Source organism: Simochromis diagramma, unplaced genomic scaffold (genome assembly GCF_900408965.1).
Source record: "Simochromis diagramma unplaced genomic scaffold, fSimDia1.1 OVJJ01000618.1, whole genome shotgun sequence".
Taxonomy (NCBI): domain Eukaryota; kingdom Metazoa; phylum Chordata; class Actinopteri; order Cichliformes; family Cichlidae; genus Simochromis; species Simochromis diagramma.
Genome location: NW_024387423.1, coordinates 8,572,085 through 8,597,107, shown reverse-complemented (window position 1 = coordinate 8,597,107; position 25,023 = coordinate 8,572,085). Strand labels below are relative to the sequence as shown.

The 25,023-nt window shown below is 45.2% G+C and overlaps 1 protein-coding gene across 2 annotated transcripts in view; it reads right to left on the bottom strand.

Annotated features, from left to right (window-relative positions):
• Positions 1–25,023, bottom strand: part of LOC120722073 (teashirt homolog 1-like) — a 36,334-nt gene that overhangs the window by 9,107 nt on the left and 2,204 nt on the right. For both annotated transcript variants that reach the window (XM_040012839.1, XM_040012838.1), the window contains exon 2: positions 24,331–24,904. In XM_040012839.1, the coding sequence (XP_039868773.1) occupies positions 24,331–24,370 (40 nt within the window). In that variant the 5' untranslated portion in view covers positions 24,371–24,904. The remainder of the gene's footprint in view (positions 1–24,330; positions 24,905–25,023) is intronic.

The following is a 25,023-nucleotide window of genomic DNA, read 5'->3' as shown; positions in this document are numbered from 1 at the left end:
TCGCAGAGCTTCACCATTTGGCCGCTGTCAAAGCCAAACAAACCAGATAAGAAAGGCAGAAAGGCGATGAAACGAGCGAGAGAGAGGCAGAGAGGGGGGGGGCAAGAAGGGGATGAAACCAGTCAGCCTCCCCTCGCCACCACCTCCGTTTCACCAGCAACCCCTCCTTCTATTTATTTACACACATTTCTTTATTTATTTGATGTGAGTTTGGGAAGAGGGGGCAATCACGGCAGTCATTTGCGGCACTAATGTCCAATCATGGGGCCCTTCACTCATGTGATTTAGGCAGTGCGGGAGTGGGGTTCGCGGCGCAGAATGGTGCGAGGAGGGTGTAGAAGGCGGCGGTGAGGTGGGGGGCAGAGGCCGTTTAGGCCGGCCCCTAATAGGAAACTGGCAGTCTTATTCCTTCCCCAGATTCTGTTTGTCACCCCGCTCTCCATTACGTGCCTCCCAAGCCTGATGGCTTTGGACAGGAGCTGATCAAAAAGCCATCGCTTGACCTACACGCCGTGGCAGAACGAGACTCACGTCCTGCGCAGGGAGAGGAGAAGATGAGACAGAAGAGGAGAAGGAGGGGTGTATGTCAGTGCGTGGTGCAGAGCTGGAGAAAGAGGGGGGGTGATAGCTCTCGGACCGGGACAAGAGGGCTGTAAATAAAATGACATTATTATTTCCTCTGTCCCGTCATGTAGAAAAGCCAATTATGGTAATGCTGCTGCCAGCGTGTCAGAGGGAATGCTGGGATGTGCTTCCTGTGAAGCGGCTAACATGAGAGCAATGCCCTGATCAGGAACACAGGCCTCAGTTTGACAAGATACTGAACAGATAGGAAGAACAAGAAATAGCGAGGGACAAGGGAGAGAGAAAGCGAGAGGGGTAGGGCCTTGTTTTCTTAATAGATAAATATTAATACACCTGGATGGATTGAGGACCTAGAGTCATCTATTCACTTTCAAATAGTTCACTTTCAACGAGGTGTAGAAAGTAACAAAATAAACACCAGCGAGGAGGTGTGTCATACAGAATCTTATTAAGTTCAGCTTGGTGATGTGAAAATGATAGAGATGCCTGAGAGAAGTTATCGACCCCAAAAGTTCATGAATTATATTCTGTCACACCTCAAAATTTGACGAGATGAATTATGCAAAGGCGACGGTGAAAGAGCCGGATATTGAGGGTGAAGGCGATCATTTACTTTAGAAGCTAATTCGTTCTCATCTCATCTCAGGCTTCTCCACAGTATCCCGTTCTTAAAAATTCCTCCCGCGCTTGATAGGGGTTCTCTCCTTAAAATAATTCCTCAGCTACCTTTCTCCTTTAACTCTCATTCATTACCCCTTCTTTCTCTTTTTCTCCCACCCTCCTCCTCTTCCTCCTCCCCTCTCCGGCTTTGCTCACACGCCCACATGGGCCCCTCCCAAGCGGAATAATGGGAGCATATGGCCTAGGCAGCACCTACAGGGCCTTAAATAACTGCTGCAGCATTCCAGCTCGCTGTACCAATTTATCTCTCTCCCCCCCCCCCCCCCCCCCCTTCCTCTTTGCACCCCATTTCAAAACACTTCTAGCTTGAGTTGAGCTCAGCAGACAGCAGCGGATGGGACATGTTGTTCTTCAGACACACAGCAACATAATGGACTGACACAGAAAGTGGTGTAAAAGTGATTAAGCGTCGTGCGCACGGTACTGGTGTTGAAATCCAGTTTTATTGGCAGATATTCACTGGCCTTCTTAGCGATCATTTTACACCAGCAAATACCTCAAGTCGTGTTGCGTTACGGTGAGCTAGTGACGCATTATTTAAACTCACTGCAGTGATGCTTTAGATGGTGTTGTGTGTTGAGTGAGCTGAGTGTATACATATCAACGCTGGACCTTTATTTGCCAGTCTGTCCGTTTAAGTTCTTGGTCGACAGCTACTGAAAGAAAAGCATATGCTAGCTGGAAGTTGTAAGAGTTTCCTTTTGGTCTTTGAGAGAAAGGAGCTCAGGTTCAGTGTGTTTTGAAAGAATAAAAATGCATACAAAGTGTCCACTTAGTTGCCTAAATTCTGTTCACCTGATGAGATTACTGTCCTATAAATGTGGGGCTGAAGAGGCGCTAACCTGCTACAGGTCACACTCTCGTGTAAATATGTCCCGCAGATTTCCTTCTATACGACCTTAAAAAGAATGATATATGGATTAATGGGCAGCTCGTGTTGGAGTGTTTATGCACACGAGTGCCATGTAAGTGCCTGGGCAGGTGTAATGTCTAAGTAGAGGGGCTGAATGTGTGCGCAAATGAGAGAGAGTGAGTGCGAAAGGTGCTGCTGTTTTATTTATAGAGCCAGCGCTATTTATACCCAACTCAAAGATCAGTTCAGAGAAGCTTGCTTGTGGGCCACAGCCAAGATCACTCTCCATTACGGTGCATGCTTAACACCAAAACACACACACGCACGTACACTCTCGCCTATATGCGAGGTGGGGCTGTGGTTGCCATCATATCTGCTTTTTACGTATACACACAGCAACAAAACAAAGTGATTTAGTGCGCATATGGTACAGCCATGCATTCGTTCACAAAGGGGTGGATGAGGAAGGGGAGAGGGTGGGGGTGCACGGGGGTGAGCCCACACTGACTGACTGAGTGTTCTTCATGGAGTACAGCAGGCTTTAACATGCTCAGGGATCAATACAGTGAACCAGCGCCAATCGATTGCAATTCATCTGGCTATTTTTTTTTTTTTTTACATTTCATTCTCACCCACTCACACTGCACGCTGAGCAGCAACCCTGCGAGGCAATACATAAATAAACATACACACATTTGCATACAGAAGAACACACACACACACACACCTGAGCCACTGGAATGATGCCCCCCCTCCTCCCCAGCCCCTTGCAAAAGCGTGTTCAATAAACCCGTATGGAATTTATTTATTTTTATTGAGCATATCAGCCCATCCTGGTCCTCTCTGCATAACAAGGCCTGTATAATTAAACCATAAATTTCAGTGCGCTCCTTTAATTACCACAGACAATGTCAGGAGGCAGCAGGGTAAACAAATGGCTTTGAAGTGAGCGAGGGAGAAAAAAAAAAAAGGTTCGACACAGCAATGGAGAAGCTGTTCATTTTGGTGAGAATGTTGTTGCACTTGAAAAGGATGAAATGTTAAAAAGAGTGTACGTGCTCGGGGAGTACAGTATGTATTTTTTTTCCTCCCTCCTGCCTTTTCTAAGAATACTTTTGAGGGATGCAGTTTTGTCTCAGAGTGAAGGAAGAAACAATCAGCGCATTGCTGCAAGCATGACGACGTGCAAATATGTATGTCTGGATGAGCACAGTACACTTGCGACTACTAATAAACTGAGTAATGGAGTGGGTGTTTTGGGGGTGTGTGTGGGTTTGCATTTGTGCCTTTTTTAAGCCTCTTTTTCCCATGAACACACAGAAGATGCAGATGGTACGCTCGTGTTTATATGTCGTTTACGGGGAAACCAAGTTTCTTGAGTATGACTGGAGACACCTATACGGTCTTCAACAGCATACATTATATACAAATGTGTGTGTTTGTGTGTGTATTGTGCACACGCGTGTAAGCTTTAGGTCAATGTCAACACACAGACCTGTTTCTCAGCAGCTTAGCTAATTACACAAGAGCCCTGAAGGCCACTTAGAACAGGTTAGCTAATTAACAAACAGGCTGATTGCAGATTAATTGAGAGGTGTTCCTAATCTTCACCCCTAAATGCAATGACAAATGCTAACTGGCACTAATTAGGCTGGTATGGAGAGCTGAGAGTGGAGGCTGTATTTACAGTTACCGTGGCTCATATGGATGTGTGGCTTGTATCCAGCTGCCTCTTTCAGACCTGCCAACAGGTTAAAGCAAATGAAACTTTAGTGAAAGTACGAGGAGGCTAAGAGGTAGTGAAGACAGCTTCATCAACAGCCTTTTTAGGCTGCAGTGCGAGGTGGCCTCAGTATGCATGGTACATTAATGGTATTTTCTGTGCGCAAGAGTAACTAATACATATTTGAATAGCTCACTTATATTAGAATGTGAATATTTACTTATTTGCAGAAAGAGAGGAAAATTGTTCAATACAACACTGTGCAAAATTGGTGGGACACAACGGATAACTATAGGCCACTGGCGCCTCTAAATGTGGAACACTGCATCCTGAATTATTATTACAACTGGCAGTAAATTTTTTTAAGTGCTGCTTTTTTTGCACTCTCTGTGAAAGAGAAACATGTCCCACTTTACCTGTGGGGATAGTACTTTTGAAAACTCCCTCTCATATGTCTATTGAAAGCCTACTGTTAAGACTACACTATTTGCAGTTTGACCTTTCCCTGCGTGTGAGGATTGGTTCCCTCAGCTTCAGCATGAATGGCGCGCACAGAACATGAAACCTGAAACGGTGTCAACACAATGGGTTAAGGTGGATTACAAGGACAAAATAAAGAGAAATAGGACCCTCGGTGGGGATCTGAACCGGCACCCATCTGTGGATGATCACCTGCCAATAGAAAATGTACTTTATTCACAAGCCACACACACACACACACTCACATGCAATCTTGCAATTTTCACAGCCACTAAAACTACTCCCCAAGGCCCGACTTCTTCTAACTTCCATCTGCCTAGATAAATTTATCATTCAGTTCCCCTGTCTATCACACACACACACACACACACACACACACACACACACACACACACACACACACACACACACACACCTGTGCCTTTTAAGCTGCCCACCCTCCCCAAACATGCACACGCACTAAGTTTCCACCTGGACTCTTTCAACCTCTGACCCCACCCTCACTCCTTCTTATAATCCTTCTCTCCATCCATTGACTTCATTGCTTCCGTCTTTCTTTTGCAACACCTGCGCTTTTAAATCCCTACATCAGGATGGCCCATTTTACCTGAACAAACACACACACTGCCAGTAAACACACACAGAAGTACCTACACGTCCTTACCCAGATCCCAGGAAACACACACAAACGCAAGTATGTACAAACACACACACACGCACACACACATGCACTGTCCCTGACAAGACAACAGCCAGCAGCAGCTGCTTCCATCTCCTAGCAACAGCCAGCCTGATAGATGACCCAACGATGGATAATTACCGTAAATCACCACAGCTCACACACTAAAGGAGAGAGAGGGGCAAGGGAGCTTAAGAAAGACTGAAAATGTAAGAGAGAGGGAAAGAGCGGGGATTGAGAGGGATCAGAACTCGAGGGCTTGGGGCTGGTCATGTGTGCACTAATGCACATTGATGAGCTCAAATTCATCTGCTTTTTAAAGCACACACACACAAACACACACACACACACGTATATATTTAATTCAGACAACATGCTCTCCTACACACATGCAAAGGTGCTCACCGTATACATAAATGTGCGTGTGTGCAGCACACAAACACAGTCACACAGTGTCAGCGCTGTGGCTGTAATCTGAAACCACAGGCCCCACCTTCCTATAGAGGAGCTTGTCTGTCACAGGTTCCCATCTTTTTGCACAAAGGTGCCTATCAAAGGCCAGAGGGTGCTGTACGGTGAGTCTGCGCAGTGCTCTAGAGCACAGTTAGGAATGGAAACAGCAGGCTGCTGCTTAGAAACTCTGACAACATGATTGCCTTTGATTTGTTTGAGAAGTGTTTGATTTAAGATATTGACCAGATGGATGCCAAAAAGTTCTCCAAACATGCTCTTTTTTTCTTTTATTTGGAAGCGAATGTCTGATTTGAGAATCATTCCTATTTTTTTTAAAACCCTCTACCGACAATGATAAAGCAGATTTACATAATGTCACATCCAACTACTGACATGCAGTCTGTATTCCATGAATTCTAAATATAGCAACATGACAAACTACCTCCAGAAGAACAAAGTTTACTCCAAATTATCAACAGATCTTCGATATGCACACGCAGCTGCTCCATTTACTTCCCCATCATTTTCAGCTCTCCCAGACATGCAATCTGTCCTTCTCTCTCTCCCTTCTTTCTTTCCTTGCTATTCTCCCCTCCTTCCCTCATTCCCCGACTCCCTCCCTGTGCGAGTCCTGGCTGCTGCAGACATTTGATCTGGCTGCCTTGTGATAGATTGACAGGTAATGAGGAGGTTGAAGGGGCGTTGGAGACAGGAGCAGGTGTTCAGCACAGTCTTTTTGGCCAGCACTAAGCTGCCATGTCCTTCACTGCTGCACCGCACCACTCCGTTTCCTCCTTCTCTCACTCCTTCTTTCCCTCCTTCTTTTCCTCCCTTCTTTCCACCATCCCCCCCTTTCTCTTCCTTAGAGAAGAGGACTATGCAATCCATCACACGTTGACACGGTCGGACATAGACTGTCTTTATATGGGAAAAATGCATGGGCCGTGGAAATAAATAAAGAATAGAACATCGTGTCCCATGCTGGCAGCAGCAAACTAGGCCTCGGACTGATCACTCAAACTGTGCCGTGAGGATGAGACTGATTTGGAACATCCGCCTGTAGAGGAGACCAATAATGGCTTCTTATAGTCACTGACGTGACTTTTAATGCAAAAAAAAAGTTTCCTTTGCAAAATAAAAATGCTTTTGTTTTTAGAAACACCAACATTTTCACATGATTCTAAAGTACTTTTCAGAGGCAGACTGTTCAGAAACTCACAGGAGTAAATTTTAGGTATGTTAGTCACGTTATATTAAAAGAGGACTCCCTTACAAGCTTTACAGTACATAAAGGTCTAACTCGACACCAATCGGAGGCAGATTTTGACCTGTTTCAGTCCTGCTGACACAGCAGAGCACCACTCTGCATCACACCACACAAACTAAACAGGAGGATAGAGAAGAGAGAAATCTGATGAGTTGGGAGACGGAGCAGAAATCTGAGGACGAGGATGTGAATGGTTGCAGTAGAGACAGCTTTTTTTGGGTCCAACTGTTGAATTGCTACTTTGCTGCATTTATGTGTTGCACTGATTGAATTTAAAATTAGTTATTCTCAATGATCAAGAGCAACAAGAACATTTTGTGTTTAAGTTTAACCCCAAAATGACCTCAGCTTGCTATAATTGTTCAGAATCAGGTAATATTTGACAGAAAGTCATTTGTGAAGCTTCTCTTGTGTCGAGCAATGTCCTGACATACGCAGACGCAGGATTTAAGGTAGAAATGGACGGTTGCACCTTTGAAACCACCTTAAATGCAGTAACAGAAACTTGAATTGTCGTCATGGGAGCCAACAGGCAGAGACAGCCAGAGGAAAAACAAGGCTTCAGGCTATAAATCCAACCCTCCAGTTTACTGCCCAACATTAAAGGACATGTCACCCTCCTAAATCAGATCACCAAGAGGAGACAGACGGGCTAAAATGGGGAGCATTTGCATGTTCAGTAAAACATTCCTAAGAGCTCAACAAAGTGCTTGACCACTTTCTTTTTGTTATATCCTGCAGTTAAAGATTGTTCATACAATTTGAGATAGGCACAACGTGAAGGAGTCAACTAGCTTTCTGTCACGACACACCATTCTGAATGAAAGTAAAGATAGAAATATTTATCTAGCTTCTGTTTTTAATCAGCCTCCCTAAAGGTGGATTTAAACACTGAAACTAGCACTTGGTCTGGTGTCTGACCCACGTTTCTTCCTTTAAATCTACAAAAACAGCAGCTTCACCTGGACAATCTAACAGACAGTTTAATTATTTAATATAATGCCAGATAAGAGTGTGTGTAGAATTAAAGAGGAAGCCACCAGGCTTAAAATTAGCCTATCCCAATTGTCACCCTACTCAAAGAGAACCTGTTTTCTGAAAAAAAAGAAGTCATTGACGTGCAATCACATTCAAACACACTCGCCTGTCAGTTTATAACTCTCCTACTCTCACGCACTCACACACACACACACATACAGACCAAACATCGGCCAACACACAAATAGACACCCACACATACACACTTTTTAAGCCCTTGCCTGGCATCAGCTGTCACACAACCTGTCTCAGAGAACTAAGCAGAGACAGACGCTGTCAACTTAGAGTGCCTCAAATGCCCACATCCACCCAGGCAGAGGAGAAATCAAGCCTGTCTCCCAGTATAATTTGCGCTAATCCTTCATGGGAGATAGTAAAGTCTATGGCATATCTGCCTAATAGCATCAGTCACCGGCAGGTTCTAATCTCATATTTAGACCCATTTCCATCACGGACTGACGACAAAAGCACCAGCACAAAGTGTGATTACCTTCTTATTTTTTTTACATTTCTGCATGACTTGACTCCTGATAATAGTTCGGTAGGGAGGTGGGGAGGGGTGAAAACACGAGAAGTAGAAACTTTGAGGTTCTTTTCTTCGTGGAGGAAGAAGAAAGTCATTTCTACAGAAGACAGGTGGGCAGAAAAAATGGAGTAAAAGTAAGTGGCAAACTGTATCAGGAGAGAAAAAGTGGAGGTAAAGAGAGTGAAAACCTTTCAGTCAAGAGCCTGCCCAGACTCACACACGCTCACATTCACGTTAACACATCCTCATGCACGCACACACCCTTACAGACTCGAAGACACACACACACACACACACGCACACACACACTTCTTTTCAATGCGTTTACAACCTGTGGTGTTTGTCCTGCTCTACTGGCTGCTTTACCGCGTGCATTTGAATGCCGACTGGAGTGCATCCCTCTCTTTCAGACAGCACCATAAAAGACGACACACACAATGAGGGCTCTTTTCAGCAGAGTGGGGCTGCCTGGGGGTAGGGAAGCACCTCCAAAACCGCCACAGCACTTCAACTCTCAAGGCACAATGAGGTGCTAAGCCTTGATGAATAATGAGAGATTATTCATAAAGATGACAAACAGAACAGAAACCAACTATACAAAGTGTTGCGATGAAAAGTCCTTTAGCTGCAGCTTTCCCTCCACAGAGTGTGTGTTGACTGTGGCCGAGTGTATTTGTGTGTGTCTCTAAGAGTGACCTGGCGAAAGGAGGGAGACAAAAAGAAGGGGAGGTAGCGCAAGGATCCTAATGAAGCCGTAAATCAGAGTCTGATGAGAACAGACTCTGAAGGAGGATCACATCAGTGGAGATCAATGCAGACAGCTACACACACACACGCACGCACACTGACGAGAATAGAGATGAGAAAAAGCCAGACGCAAACACATGCCAGCGTTCCCAAGTGTGGCAGACTTATGAAGGTAAAAGCAAGTACATGAGAATAAACACACCCATTCATTTCCAAACACACAAAATGACACACATACACACACACATACTCATCTAAAATCTATTAAACTCCCTCTAAGTTTAAAGCCCATCTTCCCCCAAGAACTCACCCGTGGGCTCAAGAGTCCCACCTCCTTGTTCAATCCTGCTCGTCTGAATAATATCTGCTGTGATGAATGGCGCCATAACTCTGATATCCACAATCAATCTCTGCTTTAAAGACACATTCATCTTGTGCAATGCTGAATGGATTTAGGGGTGGGGGTGGGGTGGGGGATGCAGATGAGAGGGTTGGGGGGTTGTAGGAGGTGGTTGGGTGCTTGCCTGACCTCCCAGAAGGAGGGTGGGTGGGGCTCGAGGGTGCTGATGGAAGGAAGAAGGGGAGTCAGGTTGGGAGGGCTGCACTGAGTGATGTGTGTCAGTTCACATCTGGCTGCAAAAATAAATGAGGCTTATGAAGACAAATGAAAAGGGGCTGTCTCCCCAGTTCCCCCCCACCCACCCCACCGCCCTGACGCACACTCAAACTCAGACAGACAAGAAATGCACAGAGAGGGATGAAAAAAGGGGCGAAAAGACAAAGAGGAAGAAGCAAAACAGAAGAGCTGAGAAGAGACCGAGTGTATTCACCGATGTAATGACCTCACAAGGATAGTGATGAAGTTCTGGTGTCGATGAATGCATATGCTGCTTTAGTATGAGCTGAGTCATCCATGGGTGCCAAAAAAGCTATGGTGGGGTAGCGTATGCTGCCTGAAATGATTGTTTTATGATACAGTAGCTAAACTTGACTGCGCTCTTTGCACTAAAAAAAAAAAAAGGGAAAACAAAGAAATTAAAACGGCCACTGTGTGAGTGCAAATTCTCAGCCCTGAACTCACACCTATGGCTGAGGATACAGAGGCGGGGGGAGGGGAAGTATTTAGCGGGCCGGGGGGCTTTTAAGAGTGAACTATCCATGACCTGTTAGAAGGGTCATCTGTCGGTGACACTGCCACTCAATATTCTTCTTAATGATGTACCACGTCTTTTAACCCCAGCAGACAAAGTAAGGAAACATTACACCGTCAGGAGGGCTCCCCCACGTCTTCTTCCTCCCTCCCCGCCCCATCTTTTTCCCCTCTCATTCACTCTCGCCGGTTTGCTCACCAAGTTGTACGACCCAGAGTTGGATTTTTAATTATTAAACAGAGAATTCCAGCCAGAGAGTTGTTCAGCTCTTTTTCAGGCTATATGATCTGCCAGGACCTGGCTGGAGTCTGCACAGTGAGCGCCATATACCCTGTTTAGTCTGGTTGTTGGAAAGCGAAAGTAAGCGCACAGGCACGGCTTTCAAAGTAGACACGTGCTGACAAGATACATCAAAACTGTATTTATCCGGACACCTTAGCATGCCTTAAAAATATCCTGCATAAATTCCTGTCACTTACTAACCAAAGAAAAAAAAACTTTTACTTATTCGATGATTTAATGTTGATTTTACCATATTTCTTCTCATCAAAGAAAAAGTTTAATATACCACATAAAAACACACGAAAACAAGGCCTGCTCTAAGGCATCTAAACAGATGATGATGATAATCAGGCTCTGGCCTCTCTAAATACATAATATAACCTGATTGGAGGAAGGGAAGGGCACACAGGTAAGATAGTTCATTGATTCGGGAAGTGGCTGCAATGGAGTTAACCCTAGCTGAGGTTATGATGGGGGTGGATGAAGGTTTGGGATGAAAGGTGAGATGATGATTGATGAGAGGAAGCAAGAAAAAGGAGTGCATGCAGTGAGGTAAGACATTAACGGAAGAAAGTAGTAGTAGATAGGCATGCCACAACTGGACCGACACTGTTTGCTATAGTAACCGACACATCAGCTACAACGGGCTTTCCTATGTACGAGCTGTTCTGCAGAGTAATGTGCTCTTAAACAGGCCCAGAGCATTCAGTGCTGTGACCCCCGCGGACCTCCGACTGGGTCCCGAACAGCCAGAAAAGCTGTAATCTCTCTGTCAAACAACTCTTCAGTAGCAAGTATGGAGTGTGTTTGTGCATATAAATGTTTCCAGACTGCATCGACACAGTGAATTTAAAAACGACAGCAAAAGAATGACACGGGGGAACCAGCTATTCCGTACGGAGGGTGCAATAATGACATTCAGAAAGATAAGGCGGGTTTTAAACATGTCAGAAAAACAAAGGTAAATATTAATAGCATCATTTAGTGAAAAATTTGTGAATGAATGTATAAAAATATCAGTAGATGTTGTTAAACTGCTTGTAAGTGTTTCTGAATACCCTCCCAACTTATTGAATATTTTAATTATTCTTTCAGATTTTTTTTTTCAAAAGTTGGCTTTGAAGATATAGCCAGTGCCTGTACTCAATGGGTCAGCCCTGCATACACAAACACACAATTGTATGCACACACAAACACACACACACACACACACAAACACACAAAGCGGCTGTGTGAGAGTAGAGGGAAGACAGAAACATTACAGGGCCCGTTTTTTTGGAACCAGGCAAAGTGAGTAAGGAGGGTGGAGGTGGTCGGGAGGGGAGGCAGGGAGAAGAGAAAACGAGGAGGAGAGTGAACAGCGGGGGCGGGCTGAAGGAGTAGAGATGAGGGAGGAAGGGAGGGAGGGAGGAAGGGAAGGAGGGTGGGTTGAGCGTTGGAATGAACTCTCTCAGGCTTTGTGGTGCACGTTTCCCAAGGCCCCCGCCTGGCCCCTTTGATAAATGACACATGTCATTCTGTCAGCTTGTGACACTGCAGCTGGGAGGCCCTGTGATGTATGGCTCTGCTGAAAAAGGAAATCAACTTTTTTCCCCTTCTCTCTCCCTCGCTCTCTCTCTCTCTTTCCTTCTGTCTCCCTCCCTCCTTTCCTCAGCCCAGCCTGAGTGCATGGCCCTTTTATATGAGGATTTAGGTTTCCTCTGGTCCAGTAAGCCCCCACCGCCACCCCCCAACACACACACATACGCAGCGACAGACAGGCATGCATGCAGCCAGGTTGCGGCTGGTTTGTTCTCACGCAGACACACACACACACAGATACACACAAGCGGTGACGCAGCTATTATGATCGTGTTCAAAGCCGTAACCTGAGGAAAAGAGGGCAACACCACATTGGAGGTAGATCCAGGATTTATGGCTAAAAGCCGAGGAAGTAAACAAAGTGCGCACTTTTTAATAGGCAAGGGGGGGGGGGGGGGGGTAGCAAGATTCCGGTTGGGCAGGATGGCTGGTGTCTCCCACTGGGTCATCTGTCATCCATGTGTCTGACTGGGAGTACGAGCACACACAGCTCTGGAAATGTTGCGCATGCACGCACACTCCCACAGGAACTGGGATGAACTGAGAGAGGTCTGCCACACACACACACACACGCAGCGTTATACAGATGCATACAGTTTATATGCAAACAGATAAATATTCACACACGCCAAAAGACTTTTCAGAGCAAATGCTCGCACTATCAATCTTGAAATGGTGGAGAGAAAAAAACGAAAAAGAAAACAAAGACATGATGAGATTTTATTTCACAGGGCAAATGAGTCTAGCCAATGAGCTGCTCCCGTGAGGCCTGCCCTAGCCCTCCCTTCCTGGCAGATTAGCCTATCACGGCATCCTATTGACCTCTCTACTCCATGCACCGCCCACGCAATGGGTGAGCCAGCATAAAGACCAATCTCTCTCTTTCGCTTTTCCCCCCCTCTTGCATACACACTCCCTTACTCACACACTCTCTAATCATATCCCAGTCTTCCTCTTCCTCACTCTCCCCCTTCCAGTTTCTCTCTCTCTCTCTCTCTCTCTTTACACTCCTCCTCCCTTTCATTTCTCTCTCAACGGCTGACCTGTTATCAGTACACTGGAGATTTAACGGCCAAAAGAAAGAAAACAGCCGAGCGCGAGTCAGGCGTGGCGGAGGGACATTTCCCAGTGTCGCTTCTCAATCTTCATGTGCTTTCTCTCTTCCTCACACACACACACACACACATATTCACCCACTACTGACTTGAAATCATCCAAATGTCTTCACTAGCATTTACTCCTTGCAGTCAGGTACAAAAAAAGAAAATACAAATCACGATGAGGTGATGGTTGTGTTAGTACGAAATCACAGGAATGAGGAGCAGGATCCAGGCCATTCATTGGGCTGCAACACACACTAATGAGTAAGAGTTCACTGTGTGTTGCTATGGGGACTAGGGCTACTTTGACTAAAGGAGAGCAAAAGAGCCTGAAACACCGAAAGACAGGGAGAGGAGAAAGAGAAAGAAAACAGCATGAAAAGGAAGACGTTGGTGAGGATCCAATAGACAAAGGAGGGGAATAAAGAGTAGAGTCAGACATATTTAATAGATTTCCTTGCCACATATTAGAGGATGACCCATAAGGCAGGTCTAACACTGTGTACCAATTTCATCATCATGTGCTTATTGGGGAAATCAAACACAATGGTGTCATGAAAGGTAGCCGGATTTAACTTAATGTAGCGTTCTGATTGGATTACACAACAGGGCAACAATATTTTTAGCGTTCTTATTATTATCGTTGCTATTAATATTGGCTTATTGGCTTAGAGCATTTTAATAATGTGTAATTCTGGTTGAACCACAAAATTATTTACATTTTTTGTCGGTGGCATGAAAATCGTCAAATTAATACCATGCAGCATTTTAAATACCAGCTATCTGTTCCTCCCAGCAGCGAAACACTGATATCCTGCATAAAAAGGTTCATATCTCTTTGAACTTAAATAGAATATGAAGCTAGCCGAAAAGAGAGAAAAGAGAGCAAATAAGAACCTGCTTCGTTCGGACCGTGGCCACCTGGGGGTCACGACCTGCCTGCGACCCCGTCGGATGTGCACTCTGGCTGGGGTGGGAGTGTGTGCAGCAGAAGTGTTTGGAGAGGAGTTGGGGGGGGGGGAGCACGGACACACATTTATAAATGCCAGAAGGCCTTCATGACGCTGTCAACAGCACCAGTGCAGGAGGGGTGGGATGAAGGACCCCTGGTATAACCCCCCCCCCCTCCACGTTAACAGGCCGCCTCTGTGACCCCCACAGGATATTGCTATACACATGCAGACAACAAACACATGAAAACACCGCGCTGTTGCCACTGGAAGAAAATCCCTACCCCTGGAATAGTGCAGCCACTGTAAGCCATTTTGTTTTTGTTTAGTCTCCTCTTTGGACAAAGTTCGGCCTGAGTGGTTTGATTTTGTCTTTTAATCACAGCTGGAGGACAGGAAGAAAGAGGCACGAGGAAATGAAGTGAGGGATATGACAAGAGGGGCAGTGTGTGTGTGGAGGCAAGAATCCGGGAGAGTGTGTTGTTGCAAGCGCGTATAAAAAGCTAGCAACTTTGGACTCTGAGGTCAGTTGATAAACACGACATTGACAAGTCAGGAGCAAGGACGGGGGGGGGGGGCAAAAATAAAAAAAAAACCTCCAGTTTCCCTGATCTTTCTAATCTGAGCCAAGCATTCACCTCAATTAATCACTGGAATTGTTACACCATGGTAATACTGAAAACAATCTCCATGATCACACGCACAAACAAAATTTCAAATTGCTATCATCCATCTCACCTGCCCCTGTTAAAAGCACACAGCAGGGGGGGGGGTGGACTGTGTATGAGTGTGTGTGTGTGTGTGTGCGGGGGGGAGGGGGGGGGGGGGTATAGATGGCTGAACCATTTGTTGGCTTCCTCCCCACCCCCGTTCCCATTCTAAAGGCCCGGCCAGCGAGATGATGGTGAAAAATTAACGGCAGGCAGCCAAACAAGTAAAAGCACCAGGGCGAAGGGATCAATGTGCGGCATCCATGGCGGGAGCAGCTATGTAAAACACTTGCCTTAAGTCAGCCGCATCCGGTTAATATTTAATCCCTCCATCCATCTCCACAAAGAGCGTTTCCCTTTTAGCTTTAGCTGCCGTTTACTTTGATTACACACAGCCGTTTGGGGGTGGCTGGGGCCGGGGCGGGGAGGAGGTAGCGGGGGCAAAGCAGGAACGATAAGAGAGAGCATGGTGGGGTGATTTGCATGGGGATGGAAAAATATTCTCAGGTTTGATAATCGCTCAGAGCAGTCTAGTGCCAGTGTGAGACAGCAGAGAGGAGGTAGGCCTGAAAGAAAGAGTGAAATAAACAGAGAAAGGAGAGAGAGAGGGAGAGGTGTTAGATCTGTGAGGATGAGGGGAGGAAATAGAGGTGATGCTGAATGAAGCTTAGGAAAAACAAAACAAAAAAAAACCAAACCGAGTTTCACTCCGAGGGGGTTGCCTTATTTAAAACAAGAGATATGCAAATACGGCTAGGAGTAGCAAAATAACACTGATATTATCTTCCCCGGTTATTTTCTGTGGCAAATTATTTCTAGGGAGGAAATCCAAAACTGTAACTCCCAAGTGAACATGCAAATCCATCTGCGTATTCCTGGGGAGCCTTCGCCGCTCGCTCTCATGTTGCTTCTTGCGCGTTGCTGTTTTTGCTTCCCTCCTTTAACCGACTGAAGTTTCCCATGTTTATTCTGCACCGGCGCCGAAAACTGCACATTACAGAAGCCGAGCAGTAAACTACGCAGTGTCAACAGTGTTACGCATAGGCGTATAATAACTTCATATATATGCATGTAACGGTAAATTAGGTGATATGTAATTAGAAATAATGGCAAATGTAAAACTGAACTTTGCGTTTCCTGCTCTGCTACTTACTGTGCGCAGTCACCACTTGGCTGCCTGAAGCCTGTGCACATAATGCTTTCGATTAAACTTTACCAATTACCGAGGGAAATGACCTACATGCCGCTGCACTGATTTAAACCCTTAAAAATTGAGAAAATATGGCAAATGTGGAACACACGGCACTTAAATTTGAGGGTTTTTTGGGGGGGGGTTGTTTGTTTTTTTTCCACTTTAATGCCAGAAGCCTGTCGACTCAAACGTGTTTGTCAGCCAACGGGTTTACTGGAAGGAAGCCCTCAAGATGGGCAATGGCAACTGTTCATTTTCTCACTCGCTGACCTCAGCTCCCCACTTTACAATGTGGAATAAAAAATGGGCCCGTGTTAGCCAAGAGCGCGAGGAACACGGAGGGAAGAAGAACCAGCGGTTAGGTTAGTCTGCAGCTGCTGCTGTTTTGCAGAAGGTGAACTTAACATACACTGTGTATGTATGACGCACACCAGGGATGAAATGAAGATGCTTTTTTTTAAACCTGTGGAACAAACTGCATAGCGAGCTTGATCTAGAGTTTTGCTTTCGCCTACCGTCTTTGCATCGTTCTGGTATTATTCAACTACCAGAGTGCAAACCGGCCTATAGATCGAGGTTAAAATGGGGAAAATACCGGACCTTCCACCCATCCGCCCAACACTCGCTTCACCGTGATTGCTAATACAGCGAGCTATTGATCAATGAGTGCCTGCCACTGGCTGCTGTTTCAAAGGGGGAGAGAACAGGGGCTGCAGGGCCTGTGACAACTCTGACAAGGGTAAAGTGTTATTTCTCTCACACACCGACAGCTGGACAAGGGGTGGGGAGCGGAGGAGAGCGTTGGAGGGGAATGTTGTAGGGATGGAGGGACATGTGCGTGAGTCGGGAGGGGCAATTCGGCCGGCCAGGCAGTAATTCTTAATTGACACCTGTCAGGATAATGGCGGCAGTCACAGCTGTTGTGGGAGAATTTGTCCATCGTCCCGTTCATCTGTCAGCTTTAATGCCCATCCTAAAAGCTACACCCCACCCACCACCCACCACTCCACCCCATGCAGCAAATACACAAACACACACGCACAGATTTCATCTCCCTTCCCTATCCTAAATATCCACCTCTCTTGAGCTTCACCCACACGGCCAATCTTCTTTGGTGCTGCTGCTTGGCTAAACATCGGTGCCCACCGCTGTCATCACACCATCACACATCCCCCCCCCCCCCCCCCACACTCCATAACAGAGAGGGGAAAAACCCCACACTTAATCATTACATTGCTGTATGGATTTAAGCCATGCTGAGATAATTTAGTATTTGTTAAAAGACGAAAAAAAACGCGCTTTTCAACTCTTTCACTCCCCCAGCTGCCTCCTTTTAAGTGTGTCATTCGACCATGACAATCTCCACCTAAGTTTGTCCACCGAGGTACAACCAATGGGAAAAATGAGGAGTTAAAAAAAAAAAGAAAAACATGTATTTTTTTAGCCAGCCTCATTTTTGGGTTTTGGGTTTTGTTTAGCCCCAACACCAGAATTCCTTTTTTCTCTTTGCTTTTGATTGGCAAAAGAAGAAGAAGAAGAAAAAAGAAGAGTATTTATCCAGAAGTGAAAGGGGTGGGTGGGACGGGGTTGAGATGAGAAACATGCTGGAGAGGGTAAAAGAGCAAGAAATAAAGGGAGACGGAGTGCTGCAAAATGAGAGGGGAGATATGTGAAAGAGTCAAAGAGAGAGAGCGAGAGAGGTAGAGGGAGATAGAGAAGAAGAGAGGGAGGAGAGGGAGGAGTGTACAGGGGTTGGGTGTCCCTGGATGGGGCTTTTGCTCTTCTGTAGTGGGCCCATCTCGTTTGTCTTGTTTGTTTGTTGGCATCAAAGAGCTGCCTCTCACTCCCCCTGCTAACTGATGTAATGAGTGGGTAAGCTACATGTTTTTTTTTTTGTTTGTTTTTTTCCTGCGCCGAGGAATTCAAATACTTATTAAACAAAATATTCTGTAATTGCTCATCTTTTATTGATAGTAGTAACATGTTAAATTTGGCTCTAGCAGACTTTCCCATAGCCTCTCGAGGAGGCACAGCACTGATCAAGAGAGCAAATTTACCCTCGGCAAATGTAATACTTTACTTAAGAAAATTTAAGATGTCAATTTTTGTGCTGTAAATGTTGCATGACTACTTCTCTTGAACGTTTCCCCTCTTATCCTCCTCATGTCTCAAATTATGTGCCAGAGGAAAGCAACGAATAAATAAATAAAAAACACACACACACACACAAAATATCAACAGTTTTTTTTTTTTTTTCATTAATGAGCTCGGAGGTCTTACATCCCTACTGTGGACCCTTAACAAACTGTAATTACTCAGCACAACACAAATATTACATAGTAATTAAGCACACTTAACAGAGAGCTGATAACGGCGACAGCAAGTCATTTATCAAAGCTTTGAGTCCTTTCTGAAATTTCATGAAAGTTAAGAAAACGAGTTTGTTATGCTGCTGCAACATTGAAAAATGAGAACAAAAATTCTTTATTTGGGGGGAAATTGTTTTTCTATGGCAGTCAGGAATAAGACTGCTTGTCAGCCCAGTCCCAGAGGGCTGCTTTCTATCTGTTTCAGACTTGATTTTCTCAGACTAGCGTTTTTTTTTCCTCCTTCTTTTTTGGATCCCATGACTTGCTGCTGTTTTTATGTGCTGCAAGGCAGGCAACAAAGCACATCTGGCTTCTTTAATGATATGATTTCCCATCATACTAAGCCACCTCCATTATGACCTCCCACAGAGACATGCTGGCTGCACTTAAGCATTAGGTGTAGGTGTGTACATGCGTTTTTGTGTGTGTACGTGCGCGCGTCTGTCTGACTGTCTGTGTTTATGGTTGACGGTGTGCATGTGTGTGTTTAAAGTGCAGCGAGGGCAACACACTGCTAGTGATGGTAGCGGCGTGCCCCGAGGGCAGGTTTTTGCTGCGAATGCCCCGAAAAGAATCAAAAAGAGGAAAAAGACAAGGAGGGGCATTAGCGGTATGGCGTGAAATCTATCTTTTATCCATGTGAACCACAAAAGCTACATGGTTACAAGTTTGCTAATATCATCTATCTTGTAATTAGTTATTCCTGATAATCCTTTTTTTTTTAATTAAAAACATTCAACAAACCTGTTGATCTTGAAACCGTTTTGGTAATGCTTACACAACTAATATTTGCACATTCATGCAAAAGAATTACAAGGATGATAAATGAAACTAAACCATGTAAGAAACTAATACCACACACAGACACACACACAAACACCAGGGGCACTCGTGGTGACTCGAGGCATTAGAAGAGCGAGCTGAGCAAGTTTGACCTCTGACTGGCTCAAATCCCAGATGTAAATTTAACTGCTAGTTTGGGAGGGTGGCGCAGGAGCAAAAGTGGCTATTGACGAAGTCGATCGATGCCACCTGCTAACGACGCCACCGCTCCAATTAGTGTAACCTCTAGCTGAGTCCGCACACACCGGGCTAAATAGAATGGCCAGAAAACATTCAGTACATGCGAGGTGTGTGTGTGTGTTGGGGGGTGTTGTGGCTGAGATGAAACAAGGCTGCGGTGGATCGATAAGTGTTCCCGCTCTGTCTGATATCTCTCCTTTTTGACTGGGAATAGTGCAGAGATATAACAGTTGAGATATGAGAAACATGGCGCTGCTCTTGGAGCTTGTTTTCCTGCTCTTGCAGTGATGTGGGGGGTTGGGGGGGGGGGGGGGGGGGGCAGAGGGGCAGGCCACGCTAAAAAGGATGACTAACATGGCGTGGTTACCGTTACACTCGTTGGAGTTATTCATTCCAGGAAAACTAACACCGGTCAGTGCTAAGCTACAAGCTCACACACACTCTCACCTCATCTCTCTCCCTTTCCTCCTCTTACACACTCACACAAACATGCACACACTTCTTTTTTTTTCCTCCTTTTTTCATCCAAATCTAACATAAACTTCTCATTTCTCAGAAGCTGTGCAGCCTTTGAGCCATCGGAAGTTAAGCCTTCCAACTTTCAAGCGAGACACTAGTTCCTTTCTTGAAAAAAATCAACTTTTCATCAAAACAAGACTGTTCTAATTCTCGGAGGGGGGGGGGGGGTATTCAAATCTGGCAACACTGAGCTTTTTCAATAAAATGCACACACACACACACACACACACACACACACACACACACACACACACACACACACACACACCTAGAGCCTATGCAGTGCAGTATTCCTCAGGACACCGGTGCAGACAGAAGGGTGAGTTGATGTCTGTGCGTGTGTGTGTGTGTGTGTGTGTGTGTGTGTGTGTGTGTGTGTGTGTGTGTGTGTGTGTGTGGAGGGGGTGCCACATAAATCTCAGCGTGCTGATTATTTCGAGGGGAGAATATCACATAACAGCATCGTCAAGTAAGAGCACAAAGGTCGCTGTGTAATCTTAGCTACCCCGGGCATGCAAAATCATTAATCCCCGGGCACTGTGATTCTCCAGCTCGGAATAAACTGGAGGCCTTCAGCGAGGCGGGCGGCTACAACACCGAGCTGGGAGAACGTTCAGCCAAAGTACGAGGAGGCCGTTCTATGAAGTGGCAGTGATTTACTGGCAAGGGTGGGGGTGGTGGGGCTGGTGGGGCCGCAACACATGCAAAAGTGTGAAAACTTCAACAGAACGTCGAGATTTTTAAAAATGGTTCCCGGGATTACTCTGGAGCGCTGATGCATCAGGCGGTTAGAACAGGCCTCAGCCGTGTCATTAATACAAAAATAAATAAAGCTCTCGCAAGAGTTGAGAAATTTCCACTGAGAAAATTACAGCAGAAAATAAGAGGAAACTTCACGAAAAATGCACTGCATTAATGATAATAATAGTAATTTTTTTTAAAAACAACCCGAAAACGATTTTCGTCGTAACCGAAAGAATTCAAATGAAAATAAAAACAATGGGACAAGCAGAAAATTAGCAGAGAACAGAGGGACAGGCTGCAATGTGGTGTGGCTGGTCTGGCTCGCTTATTGCAAGGTTATAGGAGGTGGTGAGGATGGGGGCGTATGTGTGTGTGTGTGTGTATGGGGGGGGGGGGGGGGGGGGGGGGGGGACACCTTACTGAGGTCATTAACTGGCATTGTCTCCTGATGTGATTAGTCAGGTAGCAAAGTCCATTTGTCACCTGCACAGGCAAATTGAGTTGGTGCTGCACTAGGGGCTATGGGGACTGTATAATATCAACTTGATTACATCAAGGCAGCTGTGGACTTGACACCTTACTGAATTTGTCAGCATTAATCGTTAGGGCCTGTCACAAATCCATCAGCTCCACAGATAATTAGGGCTCTCTCTAATGAAGCCAACGGGATGCAACCCTACCCCCACCACCACCACCAACACCACCCCTTCCCCACTCTATACACACTCACACACACACCGTTTCTCTTATAATTAACCATCATGCAACGGAACAAGAGCGACTATCTCGTCGTCTCTTTTCCCTCGTCTTCCTCATGTAAGACTATGCAAGCCTGCCTACCATGAAAGGCGGCGTCACTGCTTTCTGTCCTTTACTTTTTTTGGTTTTTCCTCCTGGCCTCTTTACCTTTAAATCAAGGCATCGACTGTACGAGGTGCACGTAGTAATGCACAACAGGAGCATCCATCTTTGCACAAACAAGAACACCAGGGTGTGTGTATATATATATATATTTTCACAAACTTGCTGATTCAGGTTTGCAAAGTTTCTTCACATTTTGGTTTCCATGTTCTGGAATTCCTGCGTGTGAATTTCCTGATGAAAATTATAAAGCAACAGGAAGCGTGACAACGAGTGCTGCGTTTTCATTCCATCGGTGGAATATGTCATTAATGGGGTTTTTTGTCATCTAAACAGCAGTGTCTCTCACACACACACACACACACACACACACACACATGCAGATACTTCAAAATGATCCTAAGAAATCTTGTGATAATTTTCTTTAAAAAAAAGCAAAACAAAACAAAAAAATTATTGTTTAAAAAAAAATTGCGGAAATTGTAAAATTTACTGCAAAATAAAGCAATCGATTAACAACCTGATCAAAGAAAAGTTTTAACATGGGAAGCTCAAGCAACCCGAAAATTCAGCTCTTTGCCAAGAAGCTGCCTAAGAAGTGCACTGTGTATGAAAATTAACAGGGAAATGTGCACATCTGATTATGTAACTCAAAGAAATGAAACTGTTAAGAAAATCTTTTGCTGTTTCTGATTTGCAAAATATAACTTTGCATGGTGCGGCCTCGAAACATAACGCACCTAATAAAAGTCTCCACAAGCTTTACAAAGTGAGAATGAAAAAAATAGGCCGTCCACACAAGTCTGCTATTGTTGTTTTAATTGTCTGACTCCTGATTTCCATGCCTAGTCCCACTATGAGCTATTTCCTCTTTGAGCAGTAGCACACAGAGGAAGCCACAGGTCAGTACGAGCTCCCAGTGGAGCATCGGGCTAGCCTGGTGTGTAAGTCGGTGTGTGCATGCGTATCAGCGTGATTGCGTGTTAGTCAGTCGCTTCTGGAAGCGTGCAGTGGAGGGCGTTATCTCTGACCGGCCATCGTGTTCGTGAAAGAATGGAAAACATCCCGTTTGCCAAGCTGTGATTGACCATTACAACCCATGATGTGCATGGCACTCAGTGGACGTTGTAATGGATCAATGGTTTGTGTGTATGTGTGTGTGGTGTGTGTGTGTCAGGAGAAAGGAGGGGAAGGGAGGGGTCACAGAGATGTCATGTTTTTCATGCCTCCATCTACATGCAGAAACCTAACGGGAGTCCCTCTGCTCCCATCGTGGCCAACCTTTTCCAGGGGGATATTTTGCCAAAGCAACAGCGGTGACTGTTCTCTCCGTCTCACGCACACAAATGCAGAAAGGTACAGCGAGACTCGGTATATAAAACTCGATTCTTGCTTCGCAGTGTGGGCCAGAAAACATATTACAGGTTGCCACAAAGGCAAACGAGAAAAGGCGAAGTTAACAGCGAGCACCGGTTGAATGTTCATCCGTCCTACACTCCTTCTCATCCTCCTCCTCCTCATCCTCATCACCACCACCATCATCTTCATCATCGCAAGCTCTCTGTTTAAAATGATAAAACCTGCTGAGTTCAAAGTCTTCGTCGGCTGGCCCTCCTGTTCGACCCGCTTTGCACCTCATATTTCAAAATCTCTTTAAAATTCTGTAACTGTCTTTTGTTCACTCCAGTTGTTAATGCCTAACTTCAAAGGCTCGGCCTCATTAGCACAGAGGTAGAAACCCCTGTCACTCATTTACATTTGTTTAAAGGCTGCAGGGAGACAAGAGGAAAAAGGGGGAGTCCACATCCAAACCACTAGAAGTCAACCTTGTCGGTCCTCTGCCAACACCTGGTTTTATCAGTTGGTCACATTATAAAAATCATATCCAGCAGTGGACCTCAACTGTGGGCTGATTCTTGCAGCGAATAAGGGAGGAATATTTCGGACGAGGACAGCCAGAACCTTCCATATTTTCATCTAAGAATATATAGGAAGAGGAGGAGAATTCAAATACCTGTTCTTTTTAAAGAATGTTGGGGAATTTCTTGCAATTGAACATACACACGGTGCTTTCATCTGCTTTCTTTGCATACACATTTGAAGAAATAAGGTGATTTTTTTTCCACCACAATTCCCAACTTTTTTCTTTATCCTTTTTTCTTTTTCTTCCTTTTTGTCTTTGCTTTTCAGTTCCTGGTTAAAAGCAGGGTTGTGCATTTGAGTGGCTACCAGAAGCATGCTTGTCTTCATGGAGGGATTTATTGATGTTTATCAGGGATGAATAGATCAAAGACTGCCACATGACAGACGATCAATCACGCATCAAATCAAGGGTGGCAATCCTCTAATAAAATAAAAAAGAAAGGAAAAACCAGCTCTCGCCCGTTTTTCTCCCCCCTTTCTTTCCCAGTCAATTATTCATCATTACTCACTCTTGAACCTCAAAAACTCCCTTTTATCCCCATAACATGCCATTTAGTTTATCTCACCATTCTTAATAGAACTTTCCTGGCACCGGAGGATTTAAAAAAAAATCTCAAAGTGGCATTGCGCAGATACGTGCGTCATTTGCGCAATTAGATACATTTTAAACACAACAGTGTGTCCAGGGGTGAGTTGTGCGCTGTGTTATTAACACAAATAAATTGATTTAAACCATAAGTTGTAAAATAATAATAATAATAGTAATAAATCGCAGCATGCAGTACTGCTAAAGAAAAAAAAGGTGGAAGGAGAGACTTCCAATTGGCACTTGGAAATAAAAACTAGTTGGTTACTGGGATGGGAAATGGTCGTAATGGAGGGGCGGGTTATACCTGCTGATCGCCGCGGCTCTTGCTGCTTTCTCCTCGGCATAGTGACCGTCGCGTTCCACGGTGCTTCTCATGCAGGAATTACAAACAAATGGAGTCTTATCAGTTTTGAAAAATCATCCCGTTTTTCGGGGGAGGGGTGTTGTTGATCTCTGAGCTGAGAATGTCTCTTCAAACCGGCTGCTCTTTTTTGGATGTGATAGCTGGGTCGGCTTCAGCGAGACTGAGCTCAAAAATTACGAAGGGATTCGGCCAGCTCCTGACACCTTCACGTCCATTAAAAATCATCTTCCTTCATCTCTCTCGTGGCAGAGTACGAAAAGAAGCAAAAAAAACAGCACCTTGAAACCCAAGTTTTCGGTTCACTCCCTTTGGGGGAAAAACAAAAAAAATCCCCCTAATCTCCGGTGCTGTTTGGAGGGGGACGATAGTTTGCTGCGCCTTTTACGCACACCAAAACTAAAAAGAAAAAAGAAAAGAAAGAGATTTCTGGCGGTAACCAAACAAATAAGTCCCGAGTGCACACCTCTGATAAGTAATGTATCCTTGTGTTTCCTTCCGTTCTTTTGCCACAGACCTGAAAGAGAGAGAATGGGAAAGGAGAAGAGAGATAGACAGGCATTAGATGGGTTAATGTCAATCCCGTCACCACCACGCCACCTCAGCCCGGATCCAGCCTCACCAGTCCGGCGGAGA